This window comes from Nicotiana tabacum, chromosome 24 (genome assembly GCF_000715075.1).
Source record: "Nicotiana tabacum cultivar K326 chromosome 24, ASM71507v2, whole genome shotgun sequence".
Lineage (NCBI taxonomy): Eukaryota > Viridiplantae > Streptophyta > Magnoliopsida > Solanales > Solanaceae > Nicotiana > Nicotiana tabacum.
Genome location: NC_134103.1, coordinates 107,090,231 through 107,109,064, shown reverse-complemented (window position 1 = coordinate 107,109,064; position 18,834 = coordinate 107,090,231). Strand labels below are relative to the sequence as shown.

General features: G+C 37.0%; 1 protein-coding gene across 1 annotated transcript; it reads right to left on the bottom strand.

Annotated features, from left to right (window-relative positions):
* Nucleotides 1-9,598: 9,598 nt before the first annotated feature.
* Nucleotides 9,599-13,449, bottom strand: LOC107809073 (putative plastid-lipid-associated protein 13, chloroplastic). The gene is made up of 7 exons (XM_016633667.2): nucleotides 13,034-13,449; nucleotides 12,560-12,681; nucleotides 12,393-12,476; nucleotides 12,176-12,272; nucleotides 11,015-11,231; nucleotides 10,489-10,541; nucleotides 9,599-9,825 (listed from the first exon to the last, which is right to left on the bottom strand). The coding sequence occupies exons 1-7, from the start codon at nucleotides 13,277-13,279 to the stop codon at nucleotides 9,748-9,750; spliced, it is 897 nt and encodes a 298-aa protein (XP_016489153.1). The 5' UTR covers nucleotides 13,280-13,449; the 3' UTR covers nucleotides 9,599-9,747.
* Nucleotides 13,450-18,834: the final 5,385 nt, after the last annotated feature.

Below are 18,834 nucleotides of genomic sequence, written 5' to 3'. Positions count from 1 at the left end.
AGGCCTCTGACATACTGTACAAAATGAACCTCTGTCTACAAAGCCTCTAAGATTATTTGACATCAAATGGGATAGGGTACTGGCCTACCCATAAGTCTGTAGCAAAACTCTGACATGATGACTTATAGACTCAGCCGCACTCGGAATGAGGTGAAGTCTTACCAATCCTTAGCTGAATGATGACCTTGTCTACTATGAGGGCTTGTCAAACTGGTTATCTATACCTGCAGGCATGAATGCAACGTCCCCAACAAAAAAATGTCAGCACGAATAATGTACCGAGTATGTAAGGCGGAACTGAAACACAACAATAAGTCAACATTAATTAAAGACATATAAGAATCAACCTGAATCTCTGAAGTGCCCGACCGGCCGTAGCGCGGTGGTAAATACATGACTGCCTGACCGGCCCTAGCTCGGTGGTAAATGTATAACTGCCCAACCGGCTGTAGCTCGGTGGTTAATTCATGATTGCCCGACTGACCGTAGCTCATTGGTAAATGTGTAACTGCCCAACCGGCCATAGCTCAGTGGTAAATGTATAACTGCCCAACCGACCGTAGCTCGGTGGTAAATGCATGACTGCCCAAGCGGCCGTAACTCGGTGGTAAATGTGTAACTGTCCAACCGGCCGTAGCTTGGTGGTAAATGCATGATGCATATAATACCATTATGAACATTAACATCTTTATCATATACCTTAATAGAGACTTAGGAACGTACTTAGACATACTTGAATATAATTTTACCGGAATGAATAACATAGACATCCTTAACTGCTAAGAGTAGAACCATTTATGGAATAACATTACGTTTACATATCATTACTTGGATCATGACAAAAGAAGAGGAGGGATATCCTTAACATACATGAGTCGATTCTCTGGACAATCCCTCTAACACACGTTGATTGCGACAAAACATGTAACGGCGGATCGAAGTAGGGGAAAATCTGTATGATTTTTTAGAGGAAGATTGCACCGTGCTCTCTTAGAATTTTATTTTACACTACTATAGCAAGCCATCCGTTAGCAAGCCTAGCTCTCTTATAAGAGTTCATAAGAATTCTTTTGAAAATGATGTGCGTTAGTTGCAGCCCATGATTTTCCTCTTAAAAGATATGTAACAATCTCTCATTTTTTTAGATTTGTGGGCCCCCACTTTTGAGATGACTTAGCCAACAATATTCATCTAACTTTGCTACCTATTAATGAACTTTAAGAGTCACCATTCCCATAAGGTAAGGCTGCCACATTAATGCCTTAATCTTTATCCAAAACCTTTAAGTTAATCTTACCACCAAAATCGTTAAGTAACCCAATTATCCACATATTATGAATTATCTCAAATTACTTAAAGTACTACTCACTTTTAACACACCTCATACACTTTACTATCATAGTCATGTGGTACTTTGTATGACACTAGTCCATAAATACCGGGTATTATAGCTCGGACCGTATTTTATCTCAAAATGACAACCTTCAATGACACTTATTTTCTTTGATTCGTCTACCCTCAAACCTTCACGACACTTACTTATCACTTGTTATAAATATCATAAATACTTATAACCTCAAAAATAGTCTTGTTCTCTTCCTAAAGTACTACTATTAAAATATTACAATATTAATAAATCATGGTATCATATAAAATTAATACATACACTATTATTTCATTAAAATATTCATGTAAAAATACATATATTTTCTCAACTCCTAATTTTCCTAATCTCATATAAAGAGTACAAATTTTTGTACACTTAATTCTTAAAATGGTAAAAGGATAACCTTCTTTTCTTGTGAGAAAATAATTTCTATCTTTACAATAAAAAAAATCTCATAAACTTTCTTATATTATGTGTATAATTTAAAGCATATTCGAAAGTAGTAATATTAATAACTATATAAAATCAAAATTTTCAAATCTTCTTTTACAAAAATGTTCCATTCAAAATACCATATCAAATGTATATAACGGTATCAAGGTTGTTAAACTTACGAGGTCTTACAATAACAAAATCACAAATCCTTTATAACCTCGTGAATGGTCTTAATCCCTTCAAGCTCATATGGATTACTACGACTCATCCTAGTATTAAAGTACGGGATGTAACACTTTCAATATTCAAAAACTTGCCCTAATTTCGTGAAAGTAGTCTATTTATACAAAGCTGGAATTTTCGGACCATTTCGGAGGTTTTGCGGCCGCACAATTCTGTGTGCGGTCCGCACTTCGCTGTAACTCTTGACAAGAGTGGTTTCTGTGGCCGCACAATTCTGAACTGCGGCCGCACTTCTTGAGTTCTGCGGACCGCACAATTCTGGGTGCGGTCGCAAATCTTGAGTTCTGCTAACCGTACAATTCTGAGTGCGGCCGCACAATTATTGTGCGGTCCTCACTTTGCATTGCAGCACTGTCAAATTTTCTTCTTGTTCTGCGGTCGCAGACAGAATTCTGCGGTCCGCACTTTAGGCACAAATAAGTAGTCAAAATCCCCACTTATCATTTTTCAATGGGTAAGTAGTTACGACACATATGGGGTGACACTGGAAGTACAGTTTTAGCTTCCTAGAGGCACTTAGCAAAGCGAGCGCTAGTTTTTCTAGGTGGGGGTACCTAGTTTTGGCATCACCTAAGGTTCTACTGACATAGTAAATTGAAAATTGCGTACCTTGCTCTTCTCGAACTAGGACTCCACATACCGCTATCTCCGAGAGCGCCAAGTACAATCGTTCGTCTGTCTTTGGTGTGTGAAGCAGTGGCGGGTTCGATAAGTACCTCTTGAGTTCCTCCAAAGCTCGTTGGTATTCCGGGGTCCACGAGAAGTTATTCTTCTTCTTCAACAGTGTGAAGAATCGGTGACTCTTGTTGGATGACCTCGAAATAAATCGCCCCAGGGCGACTATGCGCACGGTTAACCTTTGCACGACCTTCACATTGTCCATGACCGTGATATCTTCGATGGCTTTGATCTTATCAGGATTGATCTCAATTCCTCGATTGGATGCCATGAATTCAAGGAACTTACCCGACCCAACTCCAAACACATATTTTTCCGTGTTCAGCTTCATATTATATTGCTTCAGTATGCTGAAGGTTTCCTGCAAATGTTTTAAATGGTCCTCTACTCGCAGGGACTTAACTAACATGTCATCAATGTAAACTTCCATTATTTTTTCTATTTGTTCCTCTAGCATCTGATTTACTAGGCATTTGTATGTGGCACCGGCATTTTTTAATCCAAACGACATTATGTTATAACAGTATGTACCGTACTTAGTGATGAAGGAAGTTTTTTCCGATCATTCGGGTCCATCCGTATTTGGTTATACCAGTAATAGGCATCGAGAAAATGGAGGATCTCATGCCCGGTCATGGCATCGATCATACGGTCGATGTTGGGCAAAGAAAAGGAGTCTTTGGAACATGCCTTATTCAAATCTTTGTAGTATACATACATTCTTAGTTTATTCCCTTTTTTAGGGACTACCACTACGTTTTCTCACCAATCCGGGTATTTAACCTCCCGAATATACCCTATTTTAAGAAAATTAGATACCTCGTCCTTGATAAAAGCACGCTTGATCTCGGACTGGGGTCTCTTCTTCTGTTTGACCGGGTGAAACTTCGGGTCTAAACTTAGCTTGTGAGTAGTTATCTCCTGCGGGATCCCTGTCATGTCAAGGTGGGACCAAGCAAAACAATCTTCGTTAGTTATAAGAAATTGAATGAGTTTTTTCCTGAGCTTAGAGCTTAACCTCGTGTCCAGGTATACCTTTCGATCGGGCAAGCGTTCTCGCAATATGACTTGTTCCAGCTCCTCAAACATCGATTTAGTGGAGTTGAAATCATCGGGGGCTATAAAAGATCTGGGAACCCCATAATCATCATCCTCGACTTCCTTTTGTTTGTCCAAATCTGCCGAGGATGGTATCGATGATTGCTATTTGGCCCTATTTTTGACCATCTGGTTCGGATCCTTCGGTGTTGAGATTGCAGACGCCGGTATCACCTCCTCGACCGCGAAGATTTTCTTTGCATCTGGTTGTTCATCGTAGATTGTTTTGACTCCACCAGGTGTTGGGAATTTCAGTGCATGGTGCAGGGTCGAGGGTACCACCCTCATGTTATAGATCCATGGCCTCCCGAATAAAGCGTTATACCTCATGTCTCCTTCGATCACATAAAATTTATTCTCCTGGATGGTCCCGACGGTGTTTACTGGCAACATTATTTCGCCCTTAGTGGTCTCACATGCCATGTTGAATCCGTTTAGAACTCGAGTTGCAGGCACGATTTGGTCTTGTAGACCGAGTTGCTCCACGACCCTTGATCGAATGATGTTGACTATCTACCGGGATCAATTAACACACGTTTAACCCAAAATTTATTTACGAGTACAAATATTATCAGTGCATCATTGTAGGGCTGCACGATCCCTTCCGCATCCTCATCATTGAAAGATAAAGGTCCTCCGGTATGTAGTCTCGAGTTCGTTTCTTCCTAGTGATGGATACTTTGGTGTGTTTCAACGTCGGCCCATATGGGATATCAACCCCACTGATGACCATGTTAATGATGTGTTGAGGTTCTACTTGTTCTGCCTGTTTGTTAGGATCCATGTTCCTGAAATGATTCCTTGCTCGGTCGCTCAAGAATTCTCGAAGGTGCCCATTGTTGAATAGACGGGCTACTTCATCTCTCAGCTGTCAACAATCTTCCGTTCTATGACCGTGAGTGCCATGATATTTGCACATCTGGTTAGGATCCCTTTGGGTTAGATCAGACTATAGAGGTCGAGGCCATTTGGTATCTTTATTGCACCCGATAGTTGATACAATGACGGCAGCATCGACACTAAAGTTGTATTTTGATAGCCTCGGTGCTTCCTTAGGCCCGACAGACTTGTCGAAGCCATTTTTGGTCATGAGTCCCCGGTTGCCTTGACCTCGGTTATTTTTCCTTTCGTTTCTCAAGGAGTTCCACTCGGACCCACTGCTTCTTAGATCTTCATTATATGGTTGATACCGATCCCTATCTGGTATTGGTTCACGATTGATGTCTCTCTTGACTCAGTCAGGGGTTCCGATGGGATAGACAGACCCCGAAGGGGGCCCGAGTTGATCATCTTCGGATTTGATTTTCGATTGATACAGGTTATACACGTCGGCCCATGTAACGATCGGGTATTCTATTAAGTTCTGCTTCAGTTGCTGTGAAGCCACCGAGCTTAGAATATTTAGTCTTTGAGTGAAAGCTTGAACAGCCCAATCATCAGTGACAGGCAGCAGATCCATTCGTTCCATTTGAAACCGGTACACGAACTCTCTGAGCATCTCGTTATCCTTCTGTTTGACTTTAAAAAGGTTTGATTTCCTAGTTTCGACCTTGATGGCACCAGCGTGTGCTTTTATGAAAGAGTCTACAAGCATATCAAATGACTCAATAGAATTAGGAGGTAAGTTGTGATACCATATCATAACTCTCTTTGATAGCGTCTCCCCAAATCTTTTCAATAGAACAGACTCAATCTCATCATCCTCCAAGTCGTTCCCTTTGATAGCACATGTATAAGAGGTTACATGCTCGTTTGGGTCAGTTGTTCCATTATACTTAGGTATTTTGGGCATACGGAACTTCTTGGAGATCGACTTCGGAGCCGCGCTCGGAGGAAAAGGTTTTTGCACGAACTTCCGGGAATCCAGGTCCTTCAATATTGGTGGTGCTCCTGGGATTTGGTCTACCCTGGAATTGTAGGTTTTTACCTTTTTGTCGTTAGCCTTGATTGTTTTCTCCCCTGATTCTATCCTTTTTGTCAACTCCTCGAGCATATTTATGATCTCTGGGTTAGTCCCCGATTCATGTTCGTTCGACTTTCTGCGACCGGTTCATCCCTGCGGTTGACTTCCTAGGGTGGATCGGGCTCAACCCTGCTCGGTGCACGGCTTTGGTTCTACAATTGAGCTATCGCCGCATTTTGAGCCTGCAACATTTCGAAGATCACCCGTAGACTGATCCCATCTCCTTCGACGTTTTGTGTGTTTCGAGTTGCCGATCAGGCTTCACCACAAACGTTATTTTTGGGGTCGGTACGTAAATTTGCATCGATAGCCACATGTGAATTAGCGTCAATCGGGTCTGCGATCGAAATTTCACTGGAATCAGCATGTGGTACCTCGTTTCCGGGCACTATATTATTATTTTCACCTTGATGCCCGGACTCGTAGTCAACATGCAGGGGTGCTGATTGAGAGTTCGACATTTTATATTTTAGCGTGAAATCAAAGACACTTCAAAGAGCGAGTGTAAAGTAGTGTGTGTTAGGAGATTTATATCAAATAACCACTATTATCCTTAGCCCCACAGTGGGTGCCAAACTATTTACACTCAAAATTGGATAATAATTGAATTTATACGTGGCTTTAAGGATACGTGATCTAACTTGATACAAAATGAGAAATCAGATTATATTGAAATTAATGATGAAAAAGTAAATGCAAACCACATAAGTTGAACAATCTTAGCCTTGAAGGTTGATCACCCTTGAGTCAAAAATATTTTAATCGATGCCGGAACAGAATGATGAGATAATAAAAACTAGAAATAACAGTATATTATTTTGGGATGCGTGTCACAATATGTGTAATGAATTATCAGACCCCCATTTATATAGTAGAGGAGTCCTACTCTAGGTGCATTTCTATTAAAGATAAAAATCTTTTGATTTGCTAATTGCTGGCTCTTTGCCGATATGCGCCGAGATTCCCGCTGTAATATCCGCCCGGTCGCGGATATTTCGATCTTCCATTTGTTATTTCCGAGATCGCTCGAGGTTAAGGTTGAGACCGGACTCAAAGCTCCTCGAGGGTAGGTCTTCCGACCTCAGGTTCTAGCTTGGTGAGACTCGAGGTCAATCTCCAGTCCGTGGTCGCCACGTTTCAAGCCAAATCTACCAAGTTATAATCAATCTCGATTTCGACCGTATACAATTTACTTTGTAAAATATTTACACTAACAACAAAATTTGCTTTTTAAATAATAAATTAATCATTTAAGACAGAAAAGTAAATTTCAAAGAAAAAACTTTTTAAAAAAAAGGAAGAAGAGCACAAAAAATAAAGTGGTGGACTAACGGATGTTGAGGTCCAGAACTCAAAGTGAAAATTTTGATTTGTCTATCATCACAAACAAGAAAAAGAACTAAACGTACCTAACGTAATAGCTTAAGTTTAGAGCATTGACGGTGTCAAAAATATTTAATTTACTCCTTCCAATCAATTTAAACAATAATTGTAGTTCATTCTATTAAGTAGAACTTATTGGTGAATATCTAAAATAAATTGTAAATAACCTAATATAATATGTCGAATTATACTAAAAGAAAATCGGTGCATGAATGCTTTTGTGTTCATGCAGTTTCAGAGAATATTGTAAAAGAAATTCATTATGTTGTCGATTTATAATTGAAGAGTGACGAAAATTAGCATAGTTTATAAATTTATTGTATAAAATAACCATAATCAAGTAACAAAAAAATATATTGTAACACTTTTCTTTATACTAATTATTTATATAAAAAATTATATAGCATATATTAATAATAATAAAAATAATAATAAAAAGAATTTAAAATAAATTTGGTGCCTTCAAATTTTTGGGACCTAAGGCAACTGACTCAATGTCCAAAGCCTTAGAACCGTCCCGGGAGGGAATGCACGAGAATATTTTAGATATTCCATTGCGTCATTAATATTGTTTCCTAAAATATATATTATTCCCATCTATTCAAATTCATGTGATGCACTTTCTTTTTTAGTTTGTCTTAAAAAAGTGATACTTTTCTATACTTAAAATTAATTTAACTTTAAACTTCTCAATTTACCCTTAGTGAGATGATTCATAGCAATACAAATACCTATAGCTTGTTTTAGACTACAAATTTAAAAAATCTCTCTTTTTCTCAAACTCCCACTACCAAAAAAATGCAAATTTCCAACGAAGTCTAACTAGAACTCTTCTTTTTTTTTCAAAAAAGGAAAAAAGATGTCATTTGGAGGAATGTAAACCCTTCATCTATATATTCATCACTAGCTGCAAGCCTGCTCGGTTGTTCGTTTTTAAATCTTATGTTAGTTTATTATAAGAATAGCGTTATTGGGTGTTACGTTGTTCGTTTTTAAATCCTATATTAGTTTATATTATCCAAACAATGAAGTGTTAAGCTGGGTTTGATCATAATATGATCAAGTTGGCAGCTATATATGTTGTACACTCATCCAGAGAAGAATTCAAATTAATATGATATTAATATCATCAGATTCTGATAAATGGCACGGCCACTTTTGCAATTAGAGAGGACTCCTCTTGAGATACATAATAAATATAATTGGGAGACCATTGAGTTCAATTGTTTATTGACTTTCTCTTTGTGTTATATCGAGGAAATGATCTTTTATAAACAATTACAATTTACATAGAAGGAAGTGATTCTACAAAAATATATTCTGTTTTATTTACCGTCTCTTCATTATATATTTTAATAATTTCATGTAAAAAAAGATCTTATAATTAAAAAAAAATTAATGGACCATAAAATCAAGAAAAGACCAAGAATTACCAAAAAGTTTAACAAGGCGCGAAGCTTTCTTAATAAGCCCTTATTAATTAAAAAAAATGGAGCTTAATAGGGCTGGATTTTGTCCCTCAGAATCGAAAGAAAGGATTAAAGGAGATGAAAATATATGGAAGAATGCAATTTCTGGTGGAGGTTTCTTGGGTGGTAATTTCCCTGAATTTGATAGTTTTATACAAGATCAGTTTAATTAATTTTGTAAACCAGTATTTTTGTTCTATTGTGTTTTAGTATTTATACTTAATTTGATGATTCTCAAATTATGTTACGTTTTAGAGATCTGTTGAGTGTTGCATATACACATTTTATGTATAGTCATTTACGCATTAAAATGACTGAATGTTACTCACTATTACAGTAACATCACAAAATTATACATTAGAATAACTGAATTTTACCAATTACAATAGTAACGTCATGAAGCTATTTTTTATCACGTTAAAATAATTGAGATTTACTTAATATATAGAATAGCAAAGTCATAAAACTGCCCCCATTTTATAAGTAAAGTCACCTTGACCGTTATAGTAGGTAAAGTTTATTAACATTACTGTTATAATGAATAAAATTAAGTTAGTTTAATGTGATAAAAAATAATTTTATGACTTACTGCTATAATAGATAAAATTCGATGATCATACGTGCAACTAACCCTTCTACTTTCTTTGTTTTCTTTCATTTCCAAGATTTATTTTGTTCTTTTTGTTGTTATCTCTTAAATGCTTTGCTAGGCTTTTGTTTCTCTACATATAATACCAACTCTCACAACAACTTCGTATTTATTATACTAAACATCAACCACTACTTCAACGTCAAGAAGAACCCAATCAAGAGATAAGCACAAAATTCACAATGAATTTAGCTAATATATCATGTCTGCAGTAGGTTACCTATCTTATTTTCGATGTTCTTGATTCCACTCATTATGAAGAGTTACCTCAAGTTACCTTTTAAATGACGGAATAGAGTAAAAAATTTCTTTACACTGTCAATGTATAAAAGTTAAAATCCTTTACGATTCCTTTAGTGACATTAATCTATACAACACTTGGTGAGAAAAATGAAGCAAATGACCCGGTTCTTTCAGAGTAGTTGAGCTCCCCATTCTCGTATTAAGATAATGGTTCTGGATCAGGGGCTGGATCCAACCTTGTTAAAACCTCGGGTTCTCCTGCAGAGTTCCTTACTATCTGTTTTTCAAACAACCAACATCAGAAATTAATATGAATTTTTGGGTTCAATGCACTATCATAAGAATTGGCATACAATTGCAGTAATTACTTTATATACACAAACTGCAGATTCAAACGCAAATATTCAAGTGCATAAATCCATCCAAGTATTCCTTATATCTTGTCAGTTCTACATTATAAAAGTACTCAGTTATCAATATAGTGAAGAAGTTACATGTAGTTGTGGCTATGTTTCGCCATTTATGAAAGCATTGATGCATTTCATGTCTGTAAGATAGTTTGTTATTTTGAATTTGGCAAGTGTGGGATTGTTCCCACATCGGAAGAGAGAAGTCTCTTTTGGAGCCTTATTAGCACTTGCCACTTTCATGTCTTTGATTTTAGGACACATACTTTTGTCTGTTTGTGAAACAAGACACCTTTTCGCAAAGGAACAGTTGTGATTTCTCGAAAAATCACAAGTATTATACAAGCTTTGTTGTATCCTGAAGAGTATCATTTTGTATTTCCCCGAATACAGTCGATTTTCACGCCTCAAAGCCATTCTGTTTATTATTTTCGTATTCTTTTCTAACAATGTCCACTAATGGGAGTATTTCTAGTCTGATACCCATCCTGAATTAATAAAGCAGCTTATAAAACTAATTGAAGTGGACTTACCAGGATCTCTTCATCAAGGTAAGAAATCATAATGAGTCTTTGAAACGCCTCACCTGTAAAAAGTAACTAGGAGTATTATATGTGACTAAAATAGTAACACAAATATTACGTTAGAAAAGGTTAAACAAGTCAGCCTTCTAAGATGCCACGATAGACCTTGCCAAGCAGTTGAAGGAACTGAACAACCAGGACGAGAAATCTGACTGGAATCAAGTATATTATCTTACACTTTAATGCAGAACAATGAATTTAACTACTCAAGATTCTGAAAACAACAAGAAGTGAAATAAAGACTCAAGATTCCGGACAAAAGTGGGAAGGTTCAAAAGATAAATCACCCTCATACATTATTATTTTTAGAAAAAGAAACATCACTCTTATATGTTAATAAGCTTAAATATGCTTGTGAAGGTGCATTATTGCACATTTAGCTCTTATCAAGATACACTATCTTAGTCTAAATGGCTTAGGATTAGTCCTTAGTTGATAACAAAGACCAAATCCTAAAGAGATATTAAATGCTTACCAAGAGGAATTTTCAACCCACTGGACACAGTATCTTTGATGGGAACAGGAAGTTGCTGGAGAGTGCTAACAGCCTGACCGAAAGCACCTCTTAGTTGCTCAGGGACGGTGTCCTCATTTACCTTCGGAGTTTCAAATATCCCTTCAACATATTCCTCTTTCATTCGAAGAGGTCCCTCAACAGAAAACTTGCTGGAGAGAACAAATCTACCTTCGATCTGCATTCCACCGTCATCATATTTGTCGTTGCTAATATTCAATGATCAGAAATATATGCAACTACTTTTCCTGATGACCAGAAATAATTATGAAGCAGCTCCTCGAGGCCTTGACTAAGTTGAGCCAAGCTGGACTAACTTGCTTAGGCCAATCAGGGCTAAGGTAATTCTTCTTACTTAGAAGTATTAGGGCTAAGCTTTGAGTGTCAGGCTAACTGAGCATGAGCATTTAGGTTCAGAACTTAGTGTAAACCAAGGAATACTCAGCCCTTTAAATTGCTTAATAGAAAACTTATTCAATAATTTACAATATGTTTGTGTGGCCTAGCGGTCAATGACTTCCGACGGCCTTCATTCTAGTTGAGGCAAAATAGTCAGGTTATTTCATCTCATTTACCTAATAATTTTTTCTTATAAGGCTCCCATATGCCTAATCCTTGGTGAAGAGAGCACCAGTTACTACAGCGCATTTGATTATGTTGCTTCTTTGTTTCCTGATACTACGCCGCTAATGTCAAAGTATCAAGCTTTTCTTATGCATATTGCATTTGTTATAATCCAAATAAGGGGCTAGCTGTTAGCTTACAACATCATGTCAATCAAATGTCTATCAGTTCTTTACTCTTTAACTTTTTCCATCATTAATATTTGCTAGTTCCTTTTCGCCGTTCTTCTTTGTCCTCATCAATCCTTTGTTGCTTGATTATTTTCCATAGTTTTACAGTACACGAAGCACCGATTACCAATAACTGTGAAGTAAAGGAAGGAAAGAAAACTAGAATGCAGGCTAGAGTCCAGTTCTTGCACTGCATTGACTAAGAAAGCATAACAAACTCCATTGCTATCCTTTTCATTCCACCTTCTAATTAGTAAAGAGAAAATTCTTTTCTGTTTGACCATAACATATGTTCTGCATATGAAATGTATTGAGATAGATGAGTTACCGAATTCAGTAATTTCACATGCGCAATAGCAGTCCCGTATACATTTCTGATTAGCAGATCTAATTTTGATAGATTTGCCAGTGTCGGAGGAATTCTCCTGCAACAGCACAATATTCGTATATTAGCAGTTATTTGAATCAAACTGAACTATAACAAAATCCAGTGCATAATATTTAATATAACCGGATGTAATCCACCAAAGAAAAAGAATACTTGCCCAAATAAAAGTCTGGTAGCCAAGAACACTGGACTTGCAGCTCCAAACCACTCAAAATTCCATCGACCTTCCAAATAGGGAGACCTGGATAGCTGAAAACACAAGTAAATTATCTTATCAAGAATCTTGAACAAATGATGTTGCTCAGTCAGATTATAAAACCTTACGTTGTTGGTCGAGTTGTCGGATTAAGTCTCTCAAGGGCAATGATCCTCTCGTTCACATCAATGCGCTGTACATCTGTTGTCCTCCCAGTGACTACTGCCTCAAAACCTCCAGCATCTTTCAACTGTTGTAGAATGAAAAACATACACTAGTGTTTAAGGGACAAATACTCAGAATGCCACTATTACTATTTGGCGAGTCTACCATTTTTTCTTTCAAATATTTTCCAGTTTAGGGAGAACAACATACTTTGTGACACATAGAATAGATACGAATTAAATATAAAAACTGCACTTGTACCAGTGATTGTTTTAGTATTAGGAACCCAATTAGGAATATAAAAGTTGGACCAAATAATGTTTATCAACAAATTACCCATAATTACTAAATAAATGATCATAACAGCATAAAACTTAAAGTCACAAAAGTAAACTATAAAGTGTAAGGAAATTGGAAAAGGCACATTAATGACTCACAGCAAGAAGTAAAGATTCTTTAGCTGAAAGTCTTTCCATTTCTTTAGCAAAAGGGGAAGAAGCTCCTTCTACTACCCCACTCATGGCTCTGCAAATTCTCAATTTCTTTCGGGCATTTCGGTAATTTTCTGAGAAACTGATGGTAGAAAGTGCAGAAGGAGAAGAAGGGGGTGGAAACGACGACGACGTATACAGTGGACGCTGGCATGAAAATGGAAGTGACAAGTTTTGAGTTAAAATTGCCATTAAAAATGGAAGAATGGACTGAAAGAGAGTGAATTTGATTAGTGAGTATTTTGGAATGGAATTTATAATGTGGCTCTGTTGAAAGTTGAAACTGGTCTCTTCTCAAGATTAAATTCTAGACGTCTCTACTACTTGTTTCTAGTGTTATTCTTTGAAACTGAACTTCCTCATGGGTCCATCTCCCTCACCCACCTCTTATTTGTTTTTTAAAAAAAAAAGTTTTTACCTATTTTTATTTTGTCATGAAAACATTATTGAAAGGAGTTTGGAACTAATAGTCTAACTAGTGCTTAAGAAAATATATTTATGAAAAAGTGAACGGAAAAGGCCTAAAATATCTCTATCCTTTGTTAAATAATTTACAGGTACCCTCCATTGATCTATCCGTCCAAAAAAACATACGAAATTAATGTAGTATTTATTGTTTACTACACCCCAAAGAAAATCATAAGCTAAAAGGATGGGTTAATGTATTTTTATGACCCAGATAAGAAAATCTACAGTCGGATCAGGTAGGTATATCGAAATAAGACCCATTTTTCGTTTCAGCCTGAGATTGTTATGTGGTTTCGTACAAAGTCAACACGTCATTAAATTGAAGGCACGCAGGTTCTGTCGTCAGACGTAGGGGTGTTGGCAATTTTATTAACAGAATTAACGTCGTGCGCTTTTTTGGACGGAAAGATAGACGGAGGGTACATGTAAAACATTTAACAAACGATAACGGTAGTTTAAACCATTTCGACAAAAATTGACGTAAAAAAACGAAGATGTATGTTTGACTTTGGTTTAGTTTGATTTTAATTTGAAAAAGTTCACAATATTTGATTTTATTTGGTATTAAAGAGGAAAATTGAACCAAACAGGCGATATGTATACTTGTAGAGCTGGCAATATCAAAGAACTCGGCCTTCGGCGGTATTGACATTGTGGCTCTGGGTTTTCCTGAAAAGTGGAAATGAAAGAGAGCCCAGAATTAGTTTGTGGCTTCCTCAATCTACAGGACAAAAACCCAGATGATATCACTTATATGGCTTTGAACATTATCATGTGAAAGAAGAATTAATCTAAATACCCGCCCACCTAATCTCTTAAATTTAAAAGAAAATTTTATATGTTATAACTAAATAATGCACCCTATTTATTATAAACCAAAATACTTTAAAAATATTATATTTATAGCACTTTTAATATTTTATATCAAAGAACAAATATATACAATTGATCCCTCAACTTTTCCCCCAACCATCTCTATTATCCCTCAACTCTCTCTCCTTTTTTCCTACCCCCCCCCCCCTCTCTCCTTGTATTTCTTTGGCCGTCGTCCAGCTCTACCGGAGCCCAACCAAACACCGTCTCTCTCTCTCTCTCCTTCTCCATCTCCACCATCAGATTCAGCCACCTCTCTCTCTTTCTTCCCTTCTCTCATCTCCACCATTAGATACAGATCTAAAAATCATGAAGTCGCGATTGGTCCAATAAAAGCAGCGAAAATAATGGAGGAGGAAGATTAGAGGAGTCACCAGATCTGAATCTAACAGAGATGCCGGAATCCATGGCTTCTTCTCCTTCTTTGTATCTCATAAATGAGTGTATTCGTCTAACCGAATTTGGTAGATACATTGTGATAGTGTATTCTCAGATTTGGTCGAATTTTTATTCTTCTCCATTTTTAGTTTTAATATAATATATACAGTATTTTGCTTGGTCGGAAGACGCCATCTCCGGGGAACTTTCTTCTCTTCTTTGCTATTGAGTCACATACAATGATACAAATACACTCAAATTTGAATGTATTTTGTATTTGTCAATGTAAATACATTTTATTTTTATGTAAGTTTGCTTGTATTTATGTATTCCGAAGGATATTTTTTGTAGCAGGTCCCTGTATTTTTAAAGTTTTTGTTACTTGAATACAACTGAATTAAATATAGTGAATTGAATACAGTGTAAAAGTAGCTATGAATGAATACTGTGAATTGAATACAACCGAATATCACCGAATTTGTGATTTTTTGTTGTTTGAATACAGTGAAATTGAATACAATAAAATTAAATACAATATAAAATAGTAAAGAGTGAATATGTTAGGACCGAAAAATCAGGCGTTATGCGGAAGCTAGTAAAGCAATACCTGAATGGCGATAAATCCAACAACAAAAGAGAATATACCAAAAGAGACACAAATATTTAACGTAGTTCGGTCAATTGACCTACGTCCACAGATGGAGATGAGCAGTCCATTATATAAAAGAGAATACAAAATATCGAGAGAGCAAGCTCACGAAGAGGCAAACACAAGTGACACACTAACACTTGTCCCGTAAAATTCTCCCCCTAAACACGACTCTCAAACCCTATATGGCTACATTGTGGATGCTACTGAATGAGAAGGAAGGATCCTCAATTTATAGAAGTCCAAACCTTTTCCTACAAGAAAAAAGACTAGCCAAACATGGAAGAATTATAGTTTCCTTCTACAAAAAGGAAAATCCTATTATGGTAAATATGTTGCCCTTTCCTTCAAGAGATAGGAAAATCAAATATGGTAGAAAATCAAGACAAACACCTAACAGTTCTCCCCCTTGGCCTAAATTTTCTGATAAAAAATACTTGATTCACCTTATTCACATAATCTTCAACAGGCCGCATCTCCAAATCTCCACTGCAAAGTTTGTCTCAACGTGCGTAGCACTCGGGGTCAAATTTCTCAGACAAAAATCACGATTATCGTCAAATATGTTGCGGCTAGAACTGAACCCGCCAAGATGAACCTGTCTTGAACCTTGCTCTGATACCACTTGTTAGGACCGAAAAAATCAGGTGTTATGCGGAAGCTAGTAAAGCAACACCTGAACGACGATAAATCCAACAATAAAAGAGAATATACCAAAAAAGACACAAATATTTAACGTGGTTCGGTCAATTGACCTACGTCCATAGATGGAGATGAGCAATCCATTATATAAAAGAGAGTACAAAATATCGAGAGAGCAACCTCACGAAGAGGCAAACACAAGTGACATACTAACACTTGTCCCGTAAAGTTCTCCCCCTAAACACGACTCTCAAATCCTATATGGATACATTGTGGATGCTACTGAATGAGAAGAAAGGATCCTCAATTTATAGAAGTCCAAACCTTCCAAACCTTAAAGGATCCTCAATTTATAGAAGTCCAAACTTTTTCCTACAAGAAAAGAAACTAGCCAAACATGGAAGAATTATAGTTTTCTTCTACAAAAAGGAAAACTCAACTATAGTAAATATGTTGCCCTTTCCTTCAAGAGATAGGAAAATCAAATATGGTAGAAAATCAGGACAAACACCTAACAGAATATAGCTGAATTGAATACAGTGTATCCAACTGAATTGAATACGGCGGTATATACCCTATTTTTCTTAATTTTTTGTTGTTTAAATATAATTGAATTCAGTACAATGTAAAATATATAAGAACGAATACATCTGAATTGAATACAGTATATACAACTGAATTGAATACAATGCTATACATCCCATGTCAAGCAATTAGTAGCTACGGAATGTAATGAGCATTATAGCTATGTCCGGTAATAAGCCTCCAAACAATAGTCATTTCTAAAAGTTCCCTAACTTAAAATAGCTGGCAGATGTATAATAGATGTTATAATTTGATAAAAACTAAGGGTCCACTAAACTATATAGAGAACCAGGCTCTCTATTAATTTTCACAGAACGCACGCACACAACAGTAAGTAAACGACACAGTAGAGTTTTACGTGAAAAACTCCCAGCTCATGGGATTAAAAATAACGACCTACCCTTGTAGGATTTTAACTTCACTACTGAGCAAATTTCATATTACAAACTGTTGTAAACTAGGAATTAACCTCTTAATCCCTCACTAACTTGTAACAACTCTATTACAATCCCCTTTGTAATAACTCTATTACAAAGCTTACAACTCGACTAACTCTAGCCCAGACACAAACACATGATTTATGATTTTACAAAGGTCTCCTACACAATGCTTCTAACTGAGCTAAGTAGGAATTACAAGTAAATTACTTTGACAAAGGTGCTATACAACTAAGGACATATGATGACTCAATGCAGGAAACTGGTACTTTATTATGTTGCTCTTTGTTCTTGACGCCTTGAATGTCACGTGCAGGTTGGCAATACACTTGAGAGAAAGCTTGATGAATTTTGGAGTGTGCAAGTATTTTTTGTCTTTCCTTCATGTTAATATTGCATAAGTGACATCACTTGAATGATGTAAGCATGTTTGGTACAAAGGCATTCCCCATAAAGTGACTGCTCCACTGTTTGTACGGTTGCGTGTGTGCAAAGGAACAGTTGCAGTCACTTTACAGCTGTGGGGAGTTGACCGGTACTGTGAGCAAGAGAACTTATATCGATTTGTTCCTTATGTTGTTTCTTGGACTCTAAAAGTTGGAGCATGTCCCAGACTTGAGACTTGTTGATCTTGAGCACTCAGAGGATGTGGAACAGGTTCCCCATCTGGTTCTTAACATTAAATTTGTCAGATCATCAAAACATAGCAGGACACATAACTTATCAATTTTTCCTTTTTGATGATGACAAACTTGTAATTGAAATTCCCCCTAAGCATGTGTTGTTCCACCCTTTGTTCCCCCTCAATTACTTTTCCCTCTTTTGGCATCATAAAAAGATTAGGCACAAGCAATAAGCAAAAAAGAAAGTCTAGCCTGGTTAACTCGTGCCACATATGTGCACACAATCATGACTAAAAACATAGCAGAAGAGCAAGATATGCACAACAAAAGGACGAGAAATTCATTAATTTTGGAAATAAACAGGGTCAGTTCCATTGTTACACAATCACCACAAAATAAAAACAGCCAAAAAAAAAAAAGTACCAGTCAGCAAACATAACCAAACATAGGAAATAGAAACAACTTGAACTTGAACTTGACACTGGGAAGGGAATGACTCTAAGGAGCACTGGAAGAGGGAGGCAGAGAGGAAGAGGCGAGAGTTCTAAGGAGGATATCCATTCGAGCATCTGCTGACCCTTGCTCATTGAGCAACCTCTCCTTCAGGTCCTCAACCTGTTTCTTGAGATCAGCATTTTCTTTGGTCAGGCGAGCAACCTCTGCACTTTGTGAGCTACTGGAACCAGGTGCCTCCTGGGCCTAACTGAGCTGACCCTCAAGGATAACATTCCTTGCCTTCAACTTCAAGGATAACATTCCTTGCCCTCAGTTAGGCCTCCTGGGCCTAACTGAGCTGACCCTCAAGGTGGCCTTTCCCAGGGGAACTTTGAAGAACTCAAAGACTTTGGTGAGAAAAAACTCATAGGACAGTCCATGATTACCATCCTTGAAATCTGCTACCTTTTTCATGTGCTCAATCATGATTCCCGGCAGATTTATAGTGGAGTATGCATCCAGAGCCTCCATGAGGAACAGATCTTCTCGTGATGTAATAGAATGCCTTTCTGCATGAAGGAGCAACACTTTGTTCACCATTTCGAATAGCAGCTGGTATACTGGAAGGAGGGCCTTCTTGTGCACCCGTTCCCCCTA